The following is a 17,002-nucleotide window of genomic DNA, read 5'->3' as shown; positions in this document are numbered from 1 at the left end:
TCGCTGCTCGGAACCCGGCCTGGACCCTTGGCCCGAACGCCCTGGCTTCTCGCTGGTCCCTGATAGGAACTGGGCTCGCGATCCCCGGAGGCGCCGGCACAGAGCGTCTTCCCTGGGTACCAGCTCTGGCTCAGCGGTGACCGGCGTCTCGCCCTCACGGAGGGGTGGGCCCGGGGCCGCCGGCCTGGCTGCTGACGGGGATGATGGGGTTGGTTTATTTTCTTCCCACCGCCTCACACCCACTAGGATCCCCGTTCTCAGAAATCCCAGAAATTAATGAGTGTCGGCGAGGGCGTGGAGAGTGGTGCGGGGAGGGGGGGGGCTCGAAAATTAAATTAGAGCTTCCGTTCGATCCTGCAGTCAAGCAGGGGCTCGGGTACCTGCGCTCCGCTTCCCAGCGTTACTCGCGGGAGCCGAGGGGGAGGAGCCGCAGGTGTGGATGGTGGTTGGTGGATGATGGAGACGTGAGACGTGTACCCGTGTAAGGGGACACTGTCCAACTCCAGGAGGGAGGACGTCCCCGCACGCGGCACCACACGGGGGAACCTCGAGGGCATCATGCTCAGTCACAAAAGGACCAACAGTGTGTGAGTCCAGGTGTGTGAGGTCCCTGCAGCCCTCAGGTTCAGAGACGGAAAGTAGGACTGTGGGTATCAGGGGCTGGGGGAGGGGGAGTTAGTGTCTAATGGGTCAGAGTCTCAGTTTTGCAAGAAGAAAGGACTTCTGGAGAGGATGGTGCTGATGACAGCACAACGATGTGAATGTCCTTAACGCCACAGCCTGTACCCTTTTTTTTTTTAAACATCTTTATTGGAGTATAATTGCTTTACAATGGTGTGTTAGTTACTGCTGTATAACAAAGTGAATCAGCTATACGTATACATACATCCCCATATACTCTCCCTATCCCACCCCTCTAGGTGGTCACAAAGCACCGAGCTGATCTCCCTGTGCTATGCGGCTGCTCCCCACTAGCTATCTGTTTTACATTTGGTAGTGTATATATGTCCATGCCACTCTCTCACTGCATCCCAGTGTATCCTTCCCCCTCCTCATGTCCTCAAGTCCATTCTCTACGTCTGCGTCTTTATTCCCATCCTGCCCCTAGGTTCATCAGAACCTTTTTTTTTTTTTTTAGATTCCATGTATATGCGTTAGCATTCGGCATTTGTTTTTCTCTTTCTGACTTACTTCACTCTGTATGACAGACTCTAGGTCCATCCACCTCACTACAAATAACTCAAAATTTCGTTTCTTTTTATGGCTGAGTAATATTCCACTGTATCTATGTGCCACATCTTCTTTATCCATTCATCTAGCAATGGACACTTAGGTTGTTTCCATGTCCTGGCTATTGTAAATAGAGCTGCAAGGAACACTTTGGTACATGACTCATTTTTGAATTATGGTTGTCTCTGGATATGTGCCCAGTAGTGGGATTGCTGGGTCATATGGTAGTTCTATTTTTAGTTTTATAAGGAACCTCCATACTGTTCTCCATAGTGGTTGTACCAATTTACATTCCCACCAACAGTGTAGGAGGGTTCCCTTTTCTCCACACCCTCTCCAGCATTTATTGTTTGTAGATTTTTTGATGATGGCCATTCTGACTGGTGTGAGGTGATACCTCACTGTAGTTTTGATTCGCATTTCTCTAATGATTAGTGATGTTGAGCATCCTTTCATGTGTTTGTTGGCAATCTGTATATCTTCTTTGGAGAAATTTCTATTTAGGTCTTCTGCCCATTTTTGGATTGGGTGGTTTGTTTTTATCATATTGAGCTGCATGAGCTGCTTGTATATTTTGGAGATTAATCCTTTGTCAGTTGCTTCATTTGCAAATATTTTCTCCCATTCTGAGGGTTGTCTTTTCATATTTTTTATGATTTCCTTTGCTATGCAAAAGCTTTTGAGTTTCATTAGGTCCCACTTGTTTATTTTTGCTTTTATTTCCATTTCTCTAGGAGGTGGGTCAAAAAGGATCTTGCTGTGATGTATGTCATAGAGTGTTCTGCCTATGTTTTCCTCTAAGAGTTTTATAGTGTCTGGCCTTACATTTAGGTCATTAATCCATTTTGAGTTTATTTTTGTGTATGGTGTTAGGGAGTGTTCTAATTTCATTCTTTTACATGTAGCTGTCCAGTTTTCCCAGCACCACTTATTGAAGAGGCTGTCTTTTCTCCCTTGTATAGTCTTGCCTCTTTTATCAAAGATAAGGTGACCATATGTGCATGGGTTTATCTCTGGGCTTTCTATCCTGGTCCATTGATCTATATTTCTGCTTTTGTGCCAGTGCCATACTGTCTTGATTACTGTAGTTGTGTAGTATAGTCTGAAGTCAGGGAGCCTGATTCCTCCAGCTCTGTTTTTCTTTCTCGAGATTGCTTTCGCTATTTGGGGTCTTTCGTGTTTCCATACAAATTGTGAGATTTTTTATTCTAGTTCTGTGAAGAATGCCATTGGTAGTTTGATAGGGATTGCATTGAATCTATAGATTGCTTTGGGTAGTATAGTTATTTTCACAATGTTGATTCTTCCAATCCAAGAACATGGTATATCTCTCCATCTGTTTGTATCATCTTTAATTTCGTTGATCAGTGTCTTATAGTTTTCTGCATACAGGCCTTTTGTCTCGTTAGGTAGGTTTATTCCTAGGTATTTTATTCTTTTTGTTGCTATGGTAAATGGGAGTGTTTCCTTAATTTCTCTTTCAGATTTTTCATCATTAGTGTATAGGAATGCAAGGGATTTCTGTGCATTAATTTTGTATTCTGCTACTCTAACAAATTCATTGATTAGCTCTAGTAGTTTTCTGGTAGCATCTTTAGGATTCTCTATGTATAGTATCATGTCATCTGCAAAGAGTGACAAGTTTTACTTTTTTTTTTCCGATTTGGATTCCTTTTCTTTTTCTTCTCTGATTGCTGTGGCTAAAACTTCCAAAACTATGTTAAGTAATAGTGGTGAGAGTGGGCAACCTTGTCTTGTTCCTGATCTTAGAGGAAATGGTTTCAGTTTTTCACCATTGAGAACGATGTTGGCTGTGCGTTTGTCATATATGGCCTTTATTATGTTGAGGTAGGTTCCCTCTATGCCTGCTTGCTGCAGGGTTTTTATCATAAATGGGTAGTGAATTTTGTCAAAAGTTTTTTCTGCATGTATTGAGATGATCATATGGTTTTTATCCTTCAGTTTGTTAATATGGTGTATCACATTGATTTGCATATACTGAAGAATCCTTGCATTCCTGGGATAAATCCCACCTGATCATGGTGTATGATCCTTTTAATGTGCTGTTGGATTCTGCTTGCTAGTATTTTGTTGAGGATTTTTGCATTTTCATCAGAGATATTGGCCTGTAATTTTCTTTTTTTGTGACATCTTTGTCTGGTTTTGGTATCAGGGTGATGGTGGCCTTGTAGAATGAGTTAGAGAGTGTTCCTCCCTCTGCTATATTTTGGAAGACTTTGAGAAGGGTAGGTGTTGGCTCTTCTCTAAATGTTTGGTAGAATTCGCCTGTGAAGCCATCTGGTCCTGGGCTTTTGTTTGTTGGAAGATTTTTGATCACAGTTTCAATTTCAGTGCTTGTGATTGGTCTGTTGATATTTTCTGTTTCTTCCTGGTTCAGTCTCGGAAGGTTGTGCTTTTCTAAGAATTTTTCCATTTCTCCCAGGTTGTCCATTTTATTGGCATAGAGTTGCTTGTAGTAATCTCTCATACTCCTCTGTACTTCTGCAGTGTCAGTTGTTACTTCTCCTTTTTCATTTCTAATTCTATTGATCTGAGTCTTCTCCCTTTTTTTCTTGATGAGTCTGGCTAATGGTTTATCAATTTTGTTTTTCTTCTCAAAGAACCAGCTTTTAGTTTTATTGATCTTTGCTATTGTTTCCTTCATTTCGTTTTCATTTATTTCTGATCTGATTTTTATCATTTCTTTCCTTCTGCTAACTTTGGGTTTTTTGTGTTCTTCTTTCTCTAATTGCCTTATGTCTAAGGTTAGGGTGTTTATTTGAGATGTTTCTTGTTTCTTGAGGTAGGCTTGTATTGCTATAAACTTCCCTCTTAGAACTGCTTTTGTTGCATCCCATAGGTTTTGGGTTGTCGTGTTTTCATTGTCATTTGTTTCTAGGCATTTTTTGATTTCCTCTGATTTCTTCAGTGATCTCTTGGTTAGTTAGTAGCATATTGTTTAGCCTCCATGCGCTTGTATTTTTTACAGATTTTTTCCTGTAATTGATATCTAGTCTCACAGCACTGTGGTCGGAAAAGATACTTGATACGATTTCAATTTTCTTAAATTTACCAAGGCTTGATTTGTGTCCCAAGATATGGTCTATCCTGGAGAATGTTCCATGAGCACTTGAGAAGCAAGTGTAATCTGTTGTTTTTGGATGGAATGTCCTATAAATATCAGTTAAGTCCATCTTGTTTAATGTATCATTTATAGCTTGTGTTTCCTTAATTATTTTCATTTTGGATGATCTGTCTGTTGGTGAAAGTGGGATGTTAAACTCCCCTACTATTATTGTGTTAGTGTCAATTTCCTCTTTTATGGCTGTTACCATTTGCCTTATGTATTGAGGTACTCCTATGTTGGGTGCATAAATATTTACAATTGTTATATCTTCTTGGATTGATCCCTTGATCATTATGTAGTGTCCTTCTTTGTCTCTTGTAATAGTCTTTGTTTTAAAGTCTATTTTGTCTGATATAAGAATTACTACTCCAGCTTTCTTTTGATTTCCACTTTTGCATGGGATATCTTTTTCCATCCCCTCACTTTCAGTCTGTATGTGTCCCTAGGTCTGAAGTGGGTCTCTTGTAGACAGCATATACGCAGGTCTTGTTTTTGTATCCATTCAGCCAATCTGTGTCTTTTGGTTGGAGCATTTAATCCATTTACATTTAAGGTAATTATCGATAGGTATGTTCCTATTACCATTTTCTTAATTGTTTTGGGTTTGTTATTGTAAGTATTCTCCTTCTCTTGTGTTTCCTGCCTAGAGAAGTTCCTTTAGCATTTGTTGTAAAGCTGGTTTGTTGGTGCTGAATTCTCTTAACTTTTGCCAACCTGTAAAGGTTTTAATTTCTCCATCAAATCTGAATGAGTTCCTTGCTGAGTAGAGTAATCTTGGTTGTAGGTTTTTCCCTTTCATCACTTCAAATATGCCCTGCCACTCCCTTCTGGCTTGCAGAGTTTCTGCTGAAAAATCAGCTGTTAACCTTATGGGGATTCCCATGTATGTTATTTGTTACTTTTCCTTTGCTGCTTTTAATATTTTTTCTTTGTATTTAATTTTTGATAGTTTGATTAATATGTGTCTAGGCATGTTTCTGTTTGGGTTTATCCGGTATGGGACTGTCTGTGCTTCCTGGACTTGATTGACTATTTCCTTTCCCATGTTAGGGACGTTTTCGACTATAATCTCTTCAAATATTTTCTCAGACCCTTTCTTTTTCTCTTCTTCTGGGACCCCTGTAATTCGAATGTTGGTGCGTTTAATGTTGTCCCAGAGGTCTCTGAGACTGTCCTCAATTCTTTTCATTCTTTTTTCTTTATTCTGCTCCCTGGCAGTTATTTCTACCATTTTATCTTCCAGCTCACTTATCTGTTCTTCTGCCTCAGTTATTCTGCTATTGATTCCTTCTAGAGTATTTTTAATTTCAGTTTTTGTGTTGTTCATTACTGTTTGTTTTCTCTTTAGTTCTTCTAGATCCTTGTTAAATGTTTCTTATATTTTCTCCATTCTGTTTCTGAGATTTTGGATCATCTTTACTATCATTACTCTGAATTCTTTTTCAGGTAGGTTGCCTATTTCATCTTCATTTATTTGGTCTTGTAAGTTTTTACCTTGCTCCTTTGTCTGTAACATATTTTTTTGATGGGTGGTGCTGTATTCCAGTCTTACTGGTTGTTTGGCCTGAGAGGTCCAGCACTGGAGTTTGCAGGCAGTTGGATAGAGCCGGGTCTTGGTGCTGAGATGAGGACCTCCGGCAGGCCTCACTCTGATTAATATTCCCTGGGGTCTGAGGTTCTCTGCTAGTCCAGCAGTTTGGACTTGGACCTCCCACCACAGGAGCTTGGGCCCAACCTCCAGCCTGGGAACCAAGATCCTGCAAGCTTCATGGTGCGGTAAAAAAAAAAAAAAGAAAGAAAGAAAGAAAAAAGGAGCAGTACAATATCAAAGAATAAAAAACAAAATAAAATTAGAAAGATAAAAAAATATATTAGGGGGGCTTCCCTGGTGGCGCAGTGGTTAAGAATCCGCCTGCCAGTGCAGGGGACGTGTGTTCGAGCCGTGGTCTGGGAAGATCCCACATGCTGTGGAGCAACTAAGCCCATGTGCCACAACTACTGAGCCTGCGCTCTAGAGCCCGTGAGCCACAACTACTGAGACCATGTGCCACAACTACTGAGCCTGCTCTCTAGAGCCCGCAAGGCACAACTACTGAAGCCTGCGTGCCTAGAGCCCGTGCTCCGCAAGAAGAGAACCACCGCAATGAGAGGCCTGCACACTGCAACGAAGAGTAGCCCCCACTCGCCGCAAGTAGAGAAAGCCTGTGTGCAGCAACAAAGACCCAACGCAGCCAAAAATAAAAATAAATTAAAATATATATATATTAGGAAAAATAAAACTATAATTGAAACAACCACAACAAGGTAAAATAAAACCACAACAGAAAAAAGAAAAAAAAAGGGGGGCGGGGAACAAGCCAAAAGGAGAGAATAGTGAAGTATAAAGAATAAAATAAAATTAGAAAAATAAAAGATTTATTAGGAAAAATAAAAATATAAAAGAATTAACAACAATGAATCAACAAGGTAAAACCGAACTCCAGTCGAAAAGAGGAAAAAAGAAAAAGAAAAAAAAGCCTTGGCTATGGGGGTGGAGTTTAGGCGGGGCGGGGGTGGGGGGAGGGGGGAACTTAGGCAGGGGTGGGGTTTAGGGTGGGGCGGGACCTAGGCGGGTGGGGGTGGTGCCGTTTGAGCGTGGGGTGGGGCCTAGGCGGGGCGACGTTCAAGCGTGGGGCGGGGCCTCTGCTCAGGACCTGCGCAGAAGGGGAGAGGCAGCAGGTGGAAGGGAGGGCCTCTGGAGGGCGGAGTTCGGGGTTTGGAGGTAAGGCCCTGCGAGAGGGTGTGTGGGTGGGGTTTAGGCCCAGCGCGTTGGAGGGGTTCTCCGAGTGTAGAGGTAGGGCCCTGGGCGGGGGTTGTAGGGGCGGGGCCTGGGCTCTGCGGGGCAGGAGGGAGGCTCGGAGGGCAGAGGATTAGGCCCGGGAACCCAACAGGCTCCCCGGGGCGTAAGTGGACAGGGAAAGCGCTGGCGGCGTTCCCTCCCGTTCCTCCACGCCCCTCCCGCACCGTCTCCCCCAGGGTCTCCCCCGTCATAGCCGCTGGACCCCTAACCGTGGGTGGGTCCGCTGGGCGTAGGAACTCCTCCCCTCCCCCAGCCGCCCCCAGGGGTGCGGGTCGGAGGTCGGGCCTTTACTTGTGCTCCCCCTTCCCTCCCTCCCACTGCCTCACGACCCGCGCGGCTGGAGGGGGCCTCGGTGGGCAGAGGATCAGGCCCGGGATCCCAGCAGGCTACAGGCTGTACACGTAAAGATGAAGATGAAGATGGCAAATTTTAGGTGTATTTCACCACTATTGAATTTTTCTTCTTCTTCAGACCAATTCAAGCTTTAAAGGTTATAAACATTATCTGCAATCGAAGATTCAATAGGGAAAAAAACAACTACCCTTTAATTCTGGCTACTCTCCTGCCCTACCTGAACTGCAGATACTTGGCACGTTCGTGGCTGCTGCTTAGCCGTGGCTTGAATCGGAGATTCCAGCCGCTTCCGTGCACGCCACGTTACTTCTCCTCCCGGAGGCCCTGCCACTGTCATAGTCCTGCAGGCACAGTGCTTCTAGGTGCTACAGCCATGGAAAGTTCTGTTACCTGCAGTGTCCTCACTGGCCCATTGGAGTTTCTTGAGCAGTAAAGGCAGGTTTGGCTTAAATATGGATTATGCTAAAATATTTATGTTCTTTCAACATAAAGCTATCACATCAATTTCCTGCATAGAAAGAAAGAGAAATATGTAATATTCCAGCTACTATTGTTTGACTTTCAGAATCTTGGGTGGGGTCAACATTTCCTTATGTTTTCCTGATTGGGATTGATTGGGATCTCTTGTCGGAGATGATCAGGGTTAAGAATAATTGTACAATTTTAACACCAGTTATCCTACTGGTCAGCAGAAATGGTAGTGCTGAGGGTTTAGCCTATTGGTGTAACAATTTTTAAGTACACACTTGAGAAGTAGCTCTGTGTATAACACTATTGTGCAGTTTAAAAAATAACTACTGTTTCTTAGAGTCACAGATGTAGAAAACAATCTTATGGTTACCGGGGGAAAACGGGGGGAAGGATAAATCAGGAGATTGGGATGGACATATATACACCACTATATGTAAAATAGATAACTAATAAGGACCTACTCTATAGCACAGGGAACTCTACTCAATACTCTATAATGGCCTATGGGAAAAGAATCTTAAAAAGAGTGGATGTATGTGTATGTATAACTGATTCACTTTGCTGTACACCTGAAACTAATACACTGTAAATTAACTATACAATAAAAATTAATTTAAAAAATAACTACTATTTTTGTGCCAGGCACCTTGTGATGCATTATCTTATTTTAATCCTCACATCAACCTTATGTACTACTGCCCTATTTATAGATGAGGAAACTGAGGCTAAGAGAGGTTAGGAAGCAGGCCCCAGGTACACAGCCAGAGCAGCAGAGGGGAATTTAAGCCTGCTTGATTTCAGAACCCTGTACCTGGATTATACCATAGAACTAATCCTTCAGTGATTTCCTTGTAATCAGATGCTTCTAAAACCTTGACCATATAAAGACCTATTTTTATTTACATGATTATTGTAATTAGAAAAACTTTAAAAAATAAACAACACACATTAAAATGTACATCAAAATACTATTTAAAATGTTTTGTGAGAAATAACTCCTTTTCTTGTTGCTGAAGATCTAACTTCATATTATGGACCCGAAGCAAAGATCATGACCATAGCATGAAGTGGAGACTCTTCCTGAGCAGGATGTGTGATCTGGAAGGGAGTCTTATTTACCGGTATCAACCTTAGGGTCTGAATACCTTTTTCGGAGCCAAGATGGATAGTCGTATTTCTAATGTCGTAGTCTGTGTCGTCTCATTTAATTGGTTTCTGCCCAAGACTAGTGTTTTTGTGGTGCTTGGGCCTTGTATTGAAACTCCTCAGATATAAATTTGGCCCTTTTCAGCCCAGTGTTTAGAGAGTGGAGGCTGAAGGAAGGGCCTCTGAGCCAGGTGTGAAGGACAGCAGTGCCGCAGCCTCTCGGATCAGTGGGTTTTCATCGTGAAAGTCAAAATGCAATGTCAAGAAGCTCCACTTTCATCACCAGCTTCCCCTCTCCTGCCAGTAGCAGGGGTGGAAAGGAAATGCCAACCCACGTGGTAAAGCCACAGTGGAGAATCTCAAACTGTTTCATTTATACAAACACATGGCTTATATTTGAGGTACAAAATTTTATTTTAAAAAGTCCATTAAAGATATCTTCTGCTTTTTGCCTCTGAACATTGATCATGCAACCTCTTTGGAATTTAGAGAATTTAGAAGAGAGGTACAAGCGATGCATTTAGAAAAGAAATCATCCAGCCCCCTCCAGCAAGCCTGGGACTATTTGCCCCTCCAGTTTTCCTTTTGGGCTATGTGATCCAGTGCTGTGTAGCAACGAAGTAGTGAGCCTGGATATGTGTGGGTAGGAAAACAGGTTCACTACTTTATAGCAGTGCTGTCTTCAACTAGGGCAGTTTTGCCCCTCCAGGGAACACCTGGCAATGTCCAGAGACACTGCTGTTTGTCACAACTAGGGATGGGAGGAGGGGGAGAAGAGCACTATTGGAGAGGCCAGCGTTGCTTCCAAATGCCCTACAATGCACGGGACAGCCCTCCACACAAAGAGCTATCTGGCCCAAGATGCCAGTAGTGCCAAGGCTGAGAAATTTTGCTTTACAGTACCACTTCAGTGGTGTGTGTGTGTGTGTGTGTGTGTGTGTGTGTGTGTGTGTGTGTGTATCTGCTGGGACTGGAGGAGATTTAGAATCAGAGCCAACAATACTGTTATGAACCCACCAAACGCTGGGATCTGTTCTGGCAGCCAGATGACCTTACCGCACCCTGAGCGCCTCCCTCCCGGGAGGGCTGAGCACACTGGCACACCTGCTCTGCCGGGCAGAGGGCGGGCAGTGATGCTGGGTGGCCTGGTCACGTCAGTCTCCTAGCCCTCGAGTGCCTTCACTCCTTCCTGGTTTCAGGTGGGCTTTGAGAGGCTGACTGCTACAGGCACAAGGAGCAGGCGCGGAACCGGTCCTTGCACAGCCCAGCTCACAGGAAAAAATGAAGCTATTGCTACAGCACCCCGGGGTAAACTGAGGAAGCTGCTCAACACTGATCCGCCCTGAGGCTCCAGTCGTCGCCGGGGTGACGCGGTCAGTACTCCCAGCACGCCTGCTCCTTCTTCAGGGCACGCAGGTTGGAAAAGGTACCTGAAGTGTCAGAATGCTAGGGAAGAACCTTCGTACTCGTCAGAATTAGTAGCAATTCTGCGCAACGACAGCCGGGGAAAGTCTGCTATTTTTGTTCTCTATTTCCCCCCCTTGTTTGTACTCCTTAAAATCGCTTCCGTTAATTTACAGAGTGCAGACGGCATATAATTCCTGAAGCCTGTAGTGACTGATACAGAATTTGATCCTGACGTTAAGAGACCCTGTAATTTTGGAATGAACTGTGGTTGTGATACAAAAAAATCCCATTTGACGAGAACGCAGCATTTTACAGCGCTTCGATTATAACAGGAGCCTATGTAGAGAAGACAGTGCAGAATTAGGAAGCTGATTTAGTTTATATTCTCTGAATTTTTTTGTTTTTTCCTTGATCAAGCAAAATTTCAAGAAACTGAATGAACAGCATCACTGAAGGTTATGGAATAATCTGAAAGAAAATGATCTCCCTTAAATCTCTCTCCCTTTCAAAACACTATTAGGCTTCTTTTTTGATTGGACCTTGGCCATGAATAGGTCTTCCTGTGTAGTGGGTTGTTTGCTGTAGATTTCTTTTCCCATCCTGCAGCTATGAAAGGCAGGAAATGATTTTTACGCACAGGACCCACATCAGTGAGGAAAGAATTCTGAACCTTCTGAGGCAGCAGGCTTTCGGTGGGTCGCTCACCGAGTGAGGAGATGGCCTCATGCTGCAGGAGCCCCTGTGGGCTTAGTTCTGGCTCATGCATATCAAGCAGTTCAGCAGGTCTACCCTGGAACACTCGTAGAGCGCATAGGCCAGCCTTCCCACGGTGGCCCCCTTGCTGCCTTCCCTCATCAGCCACTTCTGGAGCATCTGGTAAACCTTTTCTTTCAGTCCATCTCGCTCATAGTCATGGTCAATTTCATCAATCTGAGATTGAGAGAAGCCCAGCTTACGGGCAAAGTTTTTCCAGTGCTTGCCCAGATTTTCTCTGACTGGGTCCAGGTGTCTATCAGTCAGACTAGTGGTATTATCTGCCAAATAGAAAAGAGAAGAAGACATCAAGCTATGGCCATTTGAACATCTAGCTTCAAAGGCCTGTATAAAGTGAAGAGTACCAGGAGACGGTGACAAAGATAACTTCTTCTTGCTACAGTTGTGGGCTCATCGGTTGATACTTTACCTGTCTGCCAGCCCATGTGGAGGAACCTCTTCCCCCCCGGGAGGTGCAGGTCTGAGGCACGGCCCGAGGCTTAGAGAGCAAAACACCCCTCTGGCTACTAGGCTGTTCTGTACAACCTGAGCCACAGCCCTTGTTTATATCACACACTCCTGATGTAAAGGGGGAAGACACCATTTTTGTTCCTTTTGGGCATTTTCCGCTTACATCTGGCCAGAGTTAAGGTCATTCAACTCAGGATACCCTTCACCCAACAGTTTGCTTTCCTCTTACTTAATCAAGGAAACTGAGACCACCGACTGTGAGCTGGTTTGATTACACTGCCTTCCCTTGTCTTTTAATGGATGAGGTATTTTTGGACTTATCCCTCCCCTACCCCAAGTGCTGTCCTCTTTCCTCCTACAGCCGTAACCTCTCTCTTTCTACTTGTTCCTTCCTCTCAGGCCTTCGTAAAAATAATAAAATGAAGCAAAATAAAAGTATAAAACCACCAAAACACCACAAACAAACCCACTTCCTTGATCGTCGTCTGCCCTCAGTAAGCTGAATATGAGGAAGAAGACACCTCATTTTCCCCCAACTCCCCACAGCGCAGCTTCTGCCATCACCACGGGACGTCAGGCGTCCAAAATTCTGTCAACGCTTTGCCAGGAGAGGGACCCTGGGTTTCATCAGATTCTCAAAGGTACCCTTGTCACCCCCAAAATTAGGAACATCCGCTCTAGTATTTTAAAGGCTAGCCTTCAAATGGGTTAGACCAGGGATTGTCAAACTATGGCCCATGGGCCAAATCCAGCCCGCTGCTTGTTTTTGTAAACAAAGTTTTATTAGAACACAGCGACGCCCATTCGTGTACATACTGTCTGCGGCTGCTACTGTACTACAGCGTCAGCTGAGCGGCTGCCGCAGAGACCTCAGGACCAGTGAAGCCTAGAACATTTACTACCTGGCCCTTGATTTAAAAAAATTGCCCATCCTAGGGTTAATTAGAAAGCTGCGTTCTTAAATCACATTGCTTTGGCCTCATGACTGCTTTTCCCAGGTTGTGTTTTGGGACTAATGTTATGAGGCTGCATAGTGGAACCCCATAAGAGAAAGCCCTCTTATTTTTATTATGCATGTGCAGTTGAGGGCATAGTCTTCTATCTTTTACAGAATCCCTCTTTCTTTTTTTTTTTTTTTTTTTAAGACTGTTGCTTTTTTTTTTTTTTTTTTAATTTTTATTTATTTATTTATTTATTTATGGCTGTGTTGGGTCTTCGTTTCTGTGCGAGGGCTTTCTCCAGTTGCGGCAAGCGGGGGCCACTCTTCATCGCGGTGCGCGGGCCTCTCACTATCGCGGCCTCTCCTGTTGGGGAGCACAGGCTCCAGACGCGCAGGCTCAGTAGTTGTGGCTCATGGGCCCAGTTGCTCCGCGGCATGTGGGATCCTCCCAGACCAGGGCTCGAACCCGTGTCCCCTGCATTGGCAGGCAGACTCTCAACCACTGCGCCACCAGGGAAGCCCCCAGAATCCCTCTTGATGAGGACCTGAGGGAGCTACTGCTGCTAGGTCTAGGTACTAATACTGATGCGATGATGATGATGGTGTGTTCAACACTTGTATGTCTTACTATGTGCCAGGCAGTGTACTAAGCTCTTTATTCATACTGACTTGTTTAACTTTCACAGCAAATCCATGAATGAGATATTCTAATTATCTCCACAGTAAACATAAATAAGTTACAAAGCAATTACATGGAAATTACAGAGCTATTTTAGAGAGGAAAGATAGGGCACTTTCACGGAGAATAATCAGAGGTAAGACAGTTCAAGGTTACTATAGATGGGCCCTTCAAGGGCATCTTACCGAAGATATCTTGGTACTTAGAAGCTGGGCCTTCTTTCAAGTTCATGTGCGTGCTGTCCAGTACCACTGAACTCATTCCGCCAATCTCCATATAATTATTGTTTCCAATCTGAATGCCAGAACTGTTGTATATGCTATATTTTAAAGACTCATCTGATTAGAGAGAAACACACAGGTAAGTACATCTAGACTGAAAGCAAAAGAAAAAAGTACTACATGGTAAAGGGGCAGGGCTTTACTCCAAATGCTTAAGTTAAATTATTTATCCTGCGCCACCCTTTGAAATTTTCTTCTTTAAAAGGTGGCTGAATCATCTCACATCCATTAGGATGGCAACTATCAAAAGTACAGAAAATAACAAGTGTTGGCAAAGTTGTGGAGCAATTGGAACCCCTATGCACTGCTGGTGGAAATATAAAATGGTACAGCCACTGTGGTAACCAGTATGGTGGTGCCTCAAAAAATTAAAAATAGAATTACTATACAATCCAGCAATTCTACTGGGTATATACCCCAAAGAACTGAAAGCAGGGTCTCAATCAGGTATTTATACACCCGTGTTCATAGCATTATTCATAATAGCCAAAAAGTGGAAGGCACCCAAGTGTCCAACAGCAGATGGATAAATAAAATGTGGTCCATCCATACAATGGAATACTATTCAGCCTTAAAAAAGAAGGAAATTCTGACGCAGGCTGTAACATGGGTGGACCTTGAGGACACTGTGCTCAGTGAATAACCCAGTCACGAAAGGACAAATAGCATAGGATTCCACTTATATGAGGTCCCTAGAGTCATCAAATTCATAGAGACAGAAAGTAGAAGGTTGATTGCCAGGGGCTGGGAGGAAGGAGAATGGGGAGTTACTGTCTGATGGGTACAGTTTCAGTTTAGGAAGAAGAAAGAGTTCTGGAGATGGATGGTGGTGATGGGTGCCCAACAACGTGGCTTTCATCACCAGTGGTAGTCTTTGGCCTATATGAGATAAAAAAATGGAAATATCCAAGATTTCTTTCTTACCTTCAGAAAACAGCAAGCAAGCGAGAGACTACAAGCAGATACCTTCACTTACATCAGAGATTGGACACAGTGGAGCTACTGAGATGCGGGTTAGAGTGGAAGATGCCTGCTAGATGCAAGGACCTGTGGCCCGACGCTTGCGGGCGGCTGCACTGACTTCTCCCCAGACCAAGAGCCTAGGCCAGGTGGTCTGATGGAGACTTATTCCGAGAAGGCAAGGTGTGTCTGTCTGGTGGCTGAAGACCCCAAACAGCTTGTCCTTTGTTCGCTTATAGTCTACAACAGAGCTAATGGCTGCTTTATTTTCAGGAAAAGTTAAAAAATAGAACAGTGTGACTGAAAGGCCTGTTTACCTCTTGATGGCAAGGAGCTGAATGGAATGGTGGGTGTGTTTCCCAGTAGGTTGGTCTCAGGCACTGGCGTTTTATACAGGCTTGGCATGTGGCCTGGATTTGGCCCATACCAAACTCCTGGACCTGCGGTTCTCAGGTCCACTGGACTTGCTCCAAAACCGAGTGGGGTACACAATCCATTTCTCCAGGAGAGTAACTGGGGTTGGCTGGTTAGCCCTGTTGGTTGCTGTACCGCATTACCATGACTGGCTGCACCGGAGTAAGCAAGGCCTTTTAGCCCTGGGTTCTGAGCATTCTCAGAAGGTCTCTGCTGTGCAAAAGGGTCATGGGAGACCCTCCGTCTCCTCTCTTCCTGTCTACTGTCAGCCACGTTGCGCCCGGGCTGCCCTCCGGTGTGCCCGTCCATGCGGCTGCCGTACAGATGGTAGTTGGCCTCCTCCTGGAGTTTACTGTGCAGTCGGAGGTCCTGCTGCTGCTGCTCTGGGGCAGGAGCGAACCAGGAGTCCTCCACAGGGCCCAGCCCGAAGCCCCGTGAACTGTGCAGCGAACTGGGCTGTTCTGTGGCTGAAACGAAATGAATCGGCGTCGGGAAGAGTTTCATGAAACATGAAGAAGTAAAAACCTGAGCACAGTCATGAATCTGTACCTTGGAGTAACACACTGAAAACTCTGAGAACAAATAAAAAGCGTTTACTAGGTGGTTTTCCTCCTGTGAGTTACACAGGTAGTAAGCAGTCGTCCCTGCCTGGCAGTGTGAGAGCACGAGAGAAGTTATAACCAAGCAGCAGAAAGGTGGGTGTTGTAGGAATGACCAAGGAAGAAAGGGACTTGTGCTGGAGCAGGGGGGGGTGCCTCCTTGTTGTGACGCAGGGCTGGAAAATAAGAATGGCAGCAGTTCTGTGCTAAGCACTTGCGTGGATTCTTTTATTCTTTAAAAGCCCTATAAGAGTAGGAGCACTTATTATCACAACGATGGATGAGGCTTACAAGAAGTCAAGTAATTTGCCCCAGAGCAGGCAGCTGATAAGCGGCTTCAGTGTCTTACACTCTGCTTCCCCTTCTGTTAAATGAACAAAGTATCCCTGCTTGAATCTGAGGCCAACCCCCCTGCGTGTACTCTGGACCCAGTCATCCCCGACCTTCTCAAGGGCTTTGCTCCCACATATGTTCCTGTCTTTTTCCTGAGCTGTCACTTCCTCCCTATCAGATATATTAGGCCTCTTGTGTTCAGGATACTTTATGATTTTGGTGAACATGTTGTTACCTAATATTTCAAATATATGTACCTTAACTCCGAATATATTAGAAAGTCCTTTAAGCCAGCTGTTAAATTTTATAGCTTCTTCTGTTTCTCATAGAGTTGTAAATAGCATTTTAGACAGTACAGTGAGTGAATGAGCAAACAAATAAATGAATAAATAGATTTTCAATCACAGTATAAGTTACCTGAATTTGACCTGCTTGGAGGTATTGCTACACAATCAATTTGGAGAGACTTCATTCTCTTTACAATTTCATTTTGGCCCGGATACTCTTTCTAGAATTAAGAGCATAAAGACATACTTTAGTAAACAGCAGAAAATATTGGGTTGGCCAAAAAGTTCCAGAAAATTGTTGTAAGGAAGAACGAATCTTTCAAAAGGTTGAAATTTCACATAGCTCTTACGAGCAGTAAACACTTCTTTAAGAAAATAAACTTTTTTCCCTAAATAGCCAGAACAATCTTAAAAAAGAACAAAGTTGGAGGGCTCACACTTCCTGATTTCAAAAGTCACTACATAGCTACAGTAATCAAAACAGTGTGGTATTGGCCTAAGGAAAGACATACAGACCAATGGAATATAATGAACCCAGAAATAAACCCTTGCATATATGGCCAGTTGATTTTTTATTTTTATTTTTTAATTATTTATTTATTTACTTTTGCCACACAGCATGCGGGATCCTATTTCCCCAACCAGAGATCGAACCCTTGCCCCCTACAGTGGAAGCACCAAGTCTTAACCACTGGACCGCCAGGGAAGTCC

At 44.1% G+C, this 17,002-nt stretch overlaps 1 protein-coding gene and 1 long non-coding RNA gene across 6 annotated transcripts in view; one reads left to right on the top strand and one right to left on the bottom strand.

The window, feature by feature from the left end:
- Positions 1-81: 81 nt before the first annotated feature.
- On the top strand, positions 82-8,048 carry LOC118904500. The gene is made up of 2 exons (XR_005022004.1): positions 82-208; positions 7,668-8,048. It is a non-coding gene; the product is annotated as an uncharacterized LOC118904500 (long non-coding RNA).
- A 2,016-nt stretch (positions 8,049-10,064) lies between these two features.
- RIPK1 (receptor interacting serine/threonine kinase 1) overlaps positions 10,065-17,002 on the bottom strand; it is a 37,356-nt gene continuing 30,418 nt past the window's right edge. For all 5 annotated transcript variants that reach the window (XM_036868383.1, XM_036868382.1, XM_036868385.1 and 2 more), the window contains 4 exons: positions 16,422-16,512; positions 14,976-15,539; positions 13,603-13,755; positions 10,065-11,608 (listed from right to left, as the gene is read on the bottom strand). In XM_036868383.1, the coding sequence (XP_036724278.1) occupies positions 11,322-11,608; positions 13,603-13,755; positions 14,976-15,539; positions 16,422-16,512 (1,095 nt within the window). In that variant the 3' untranslated portion in view covers positions 10,065-11,321. The remainder of the gene's footprint in view (positions 11,609-13,602; positions 13,756-14,975; positions 15,540-16,421; positions 16,513-17,002) is intronic.

This window comes from Balaenoptera musculus, chromosome 11 (assembly GCF_009873245.2).
Source record: "Balaenoptera musculus isolate JJ_BM4_2016_0621 chromosome 11, mBalMus1.pri.v3, whole genome shotgun sequence".
NCBI lineage: Eukaryota > Metazoa > Chordata > Mammalia > Artiodactyla > Balaenopteridae > Balaenoptera > Balaenoptera musculus.
Note: the sequence above shows the minus strand (reverse complement) of the source record. Positions and strands in the feature narration are given on the sequence as shown.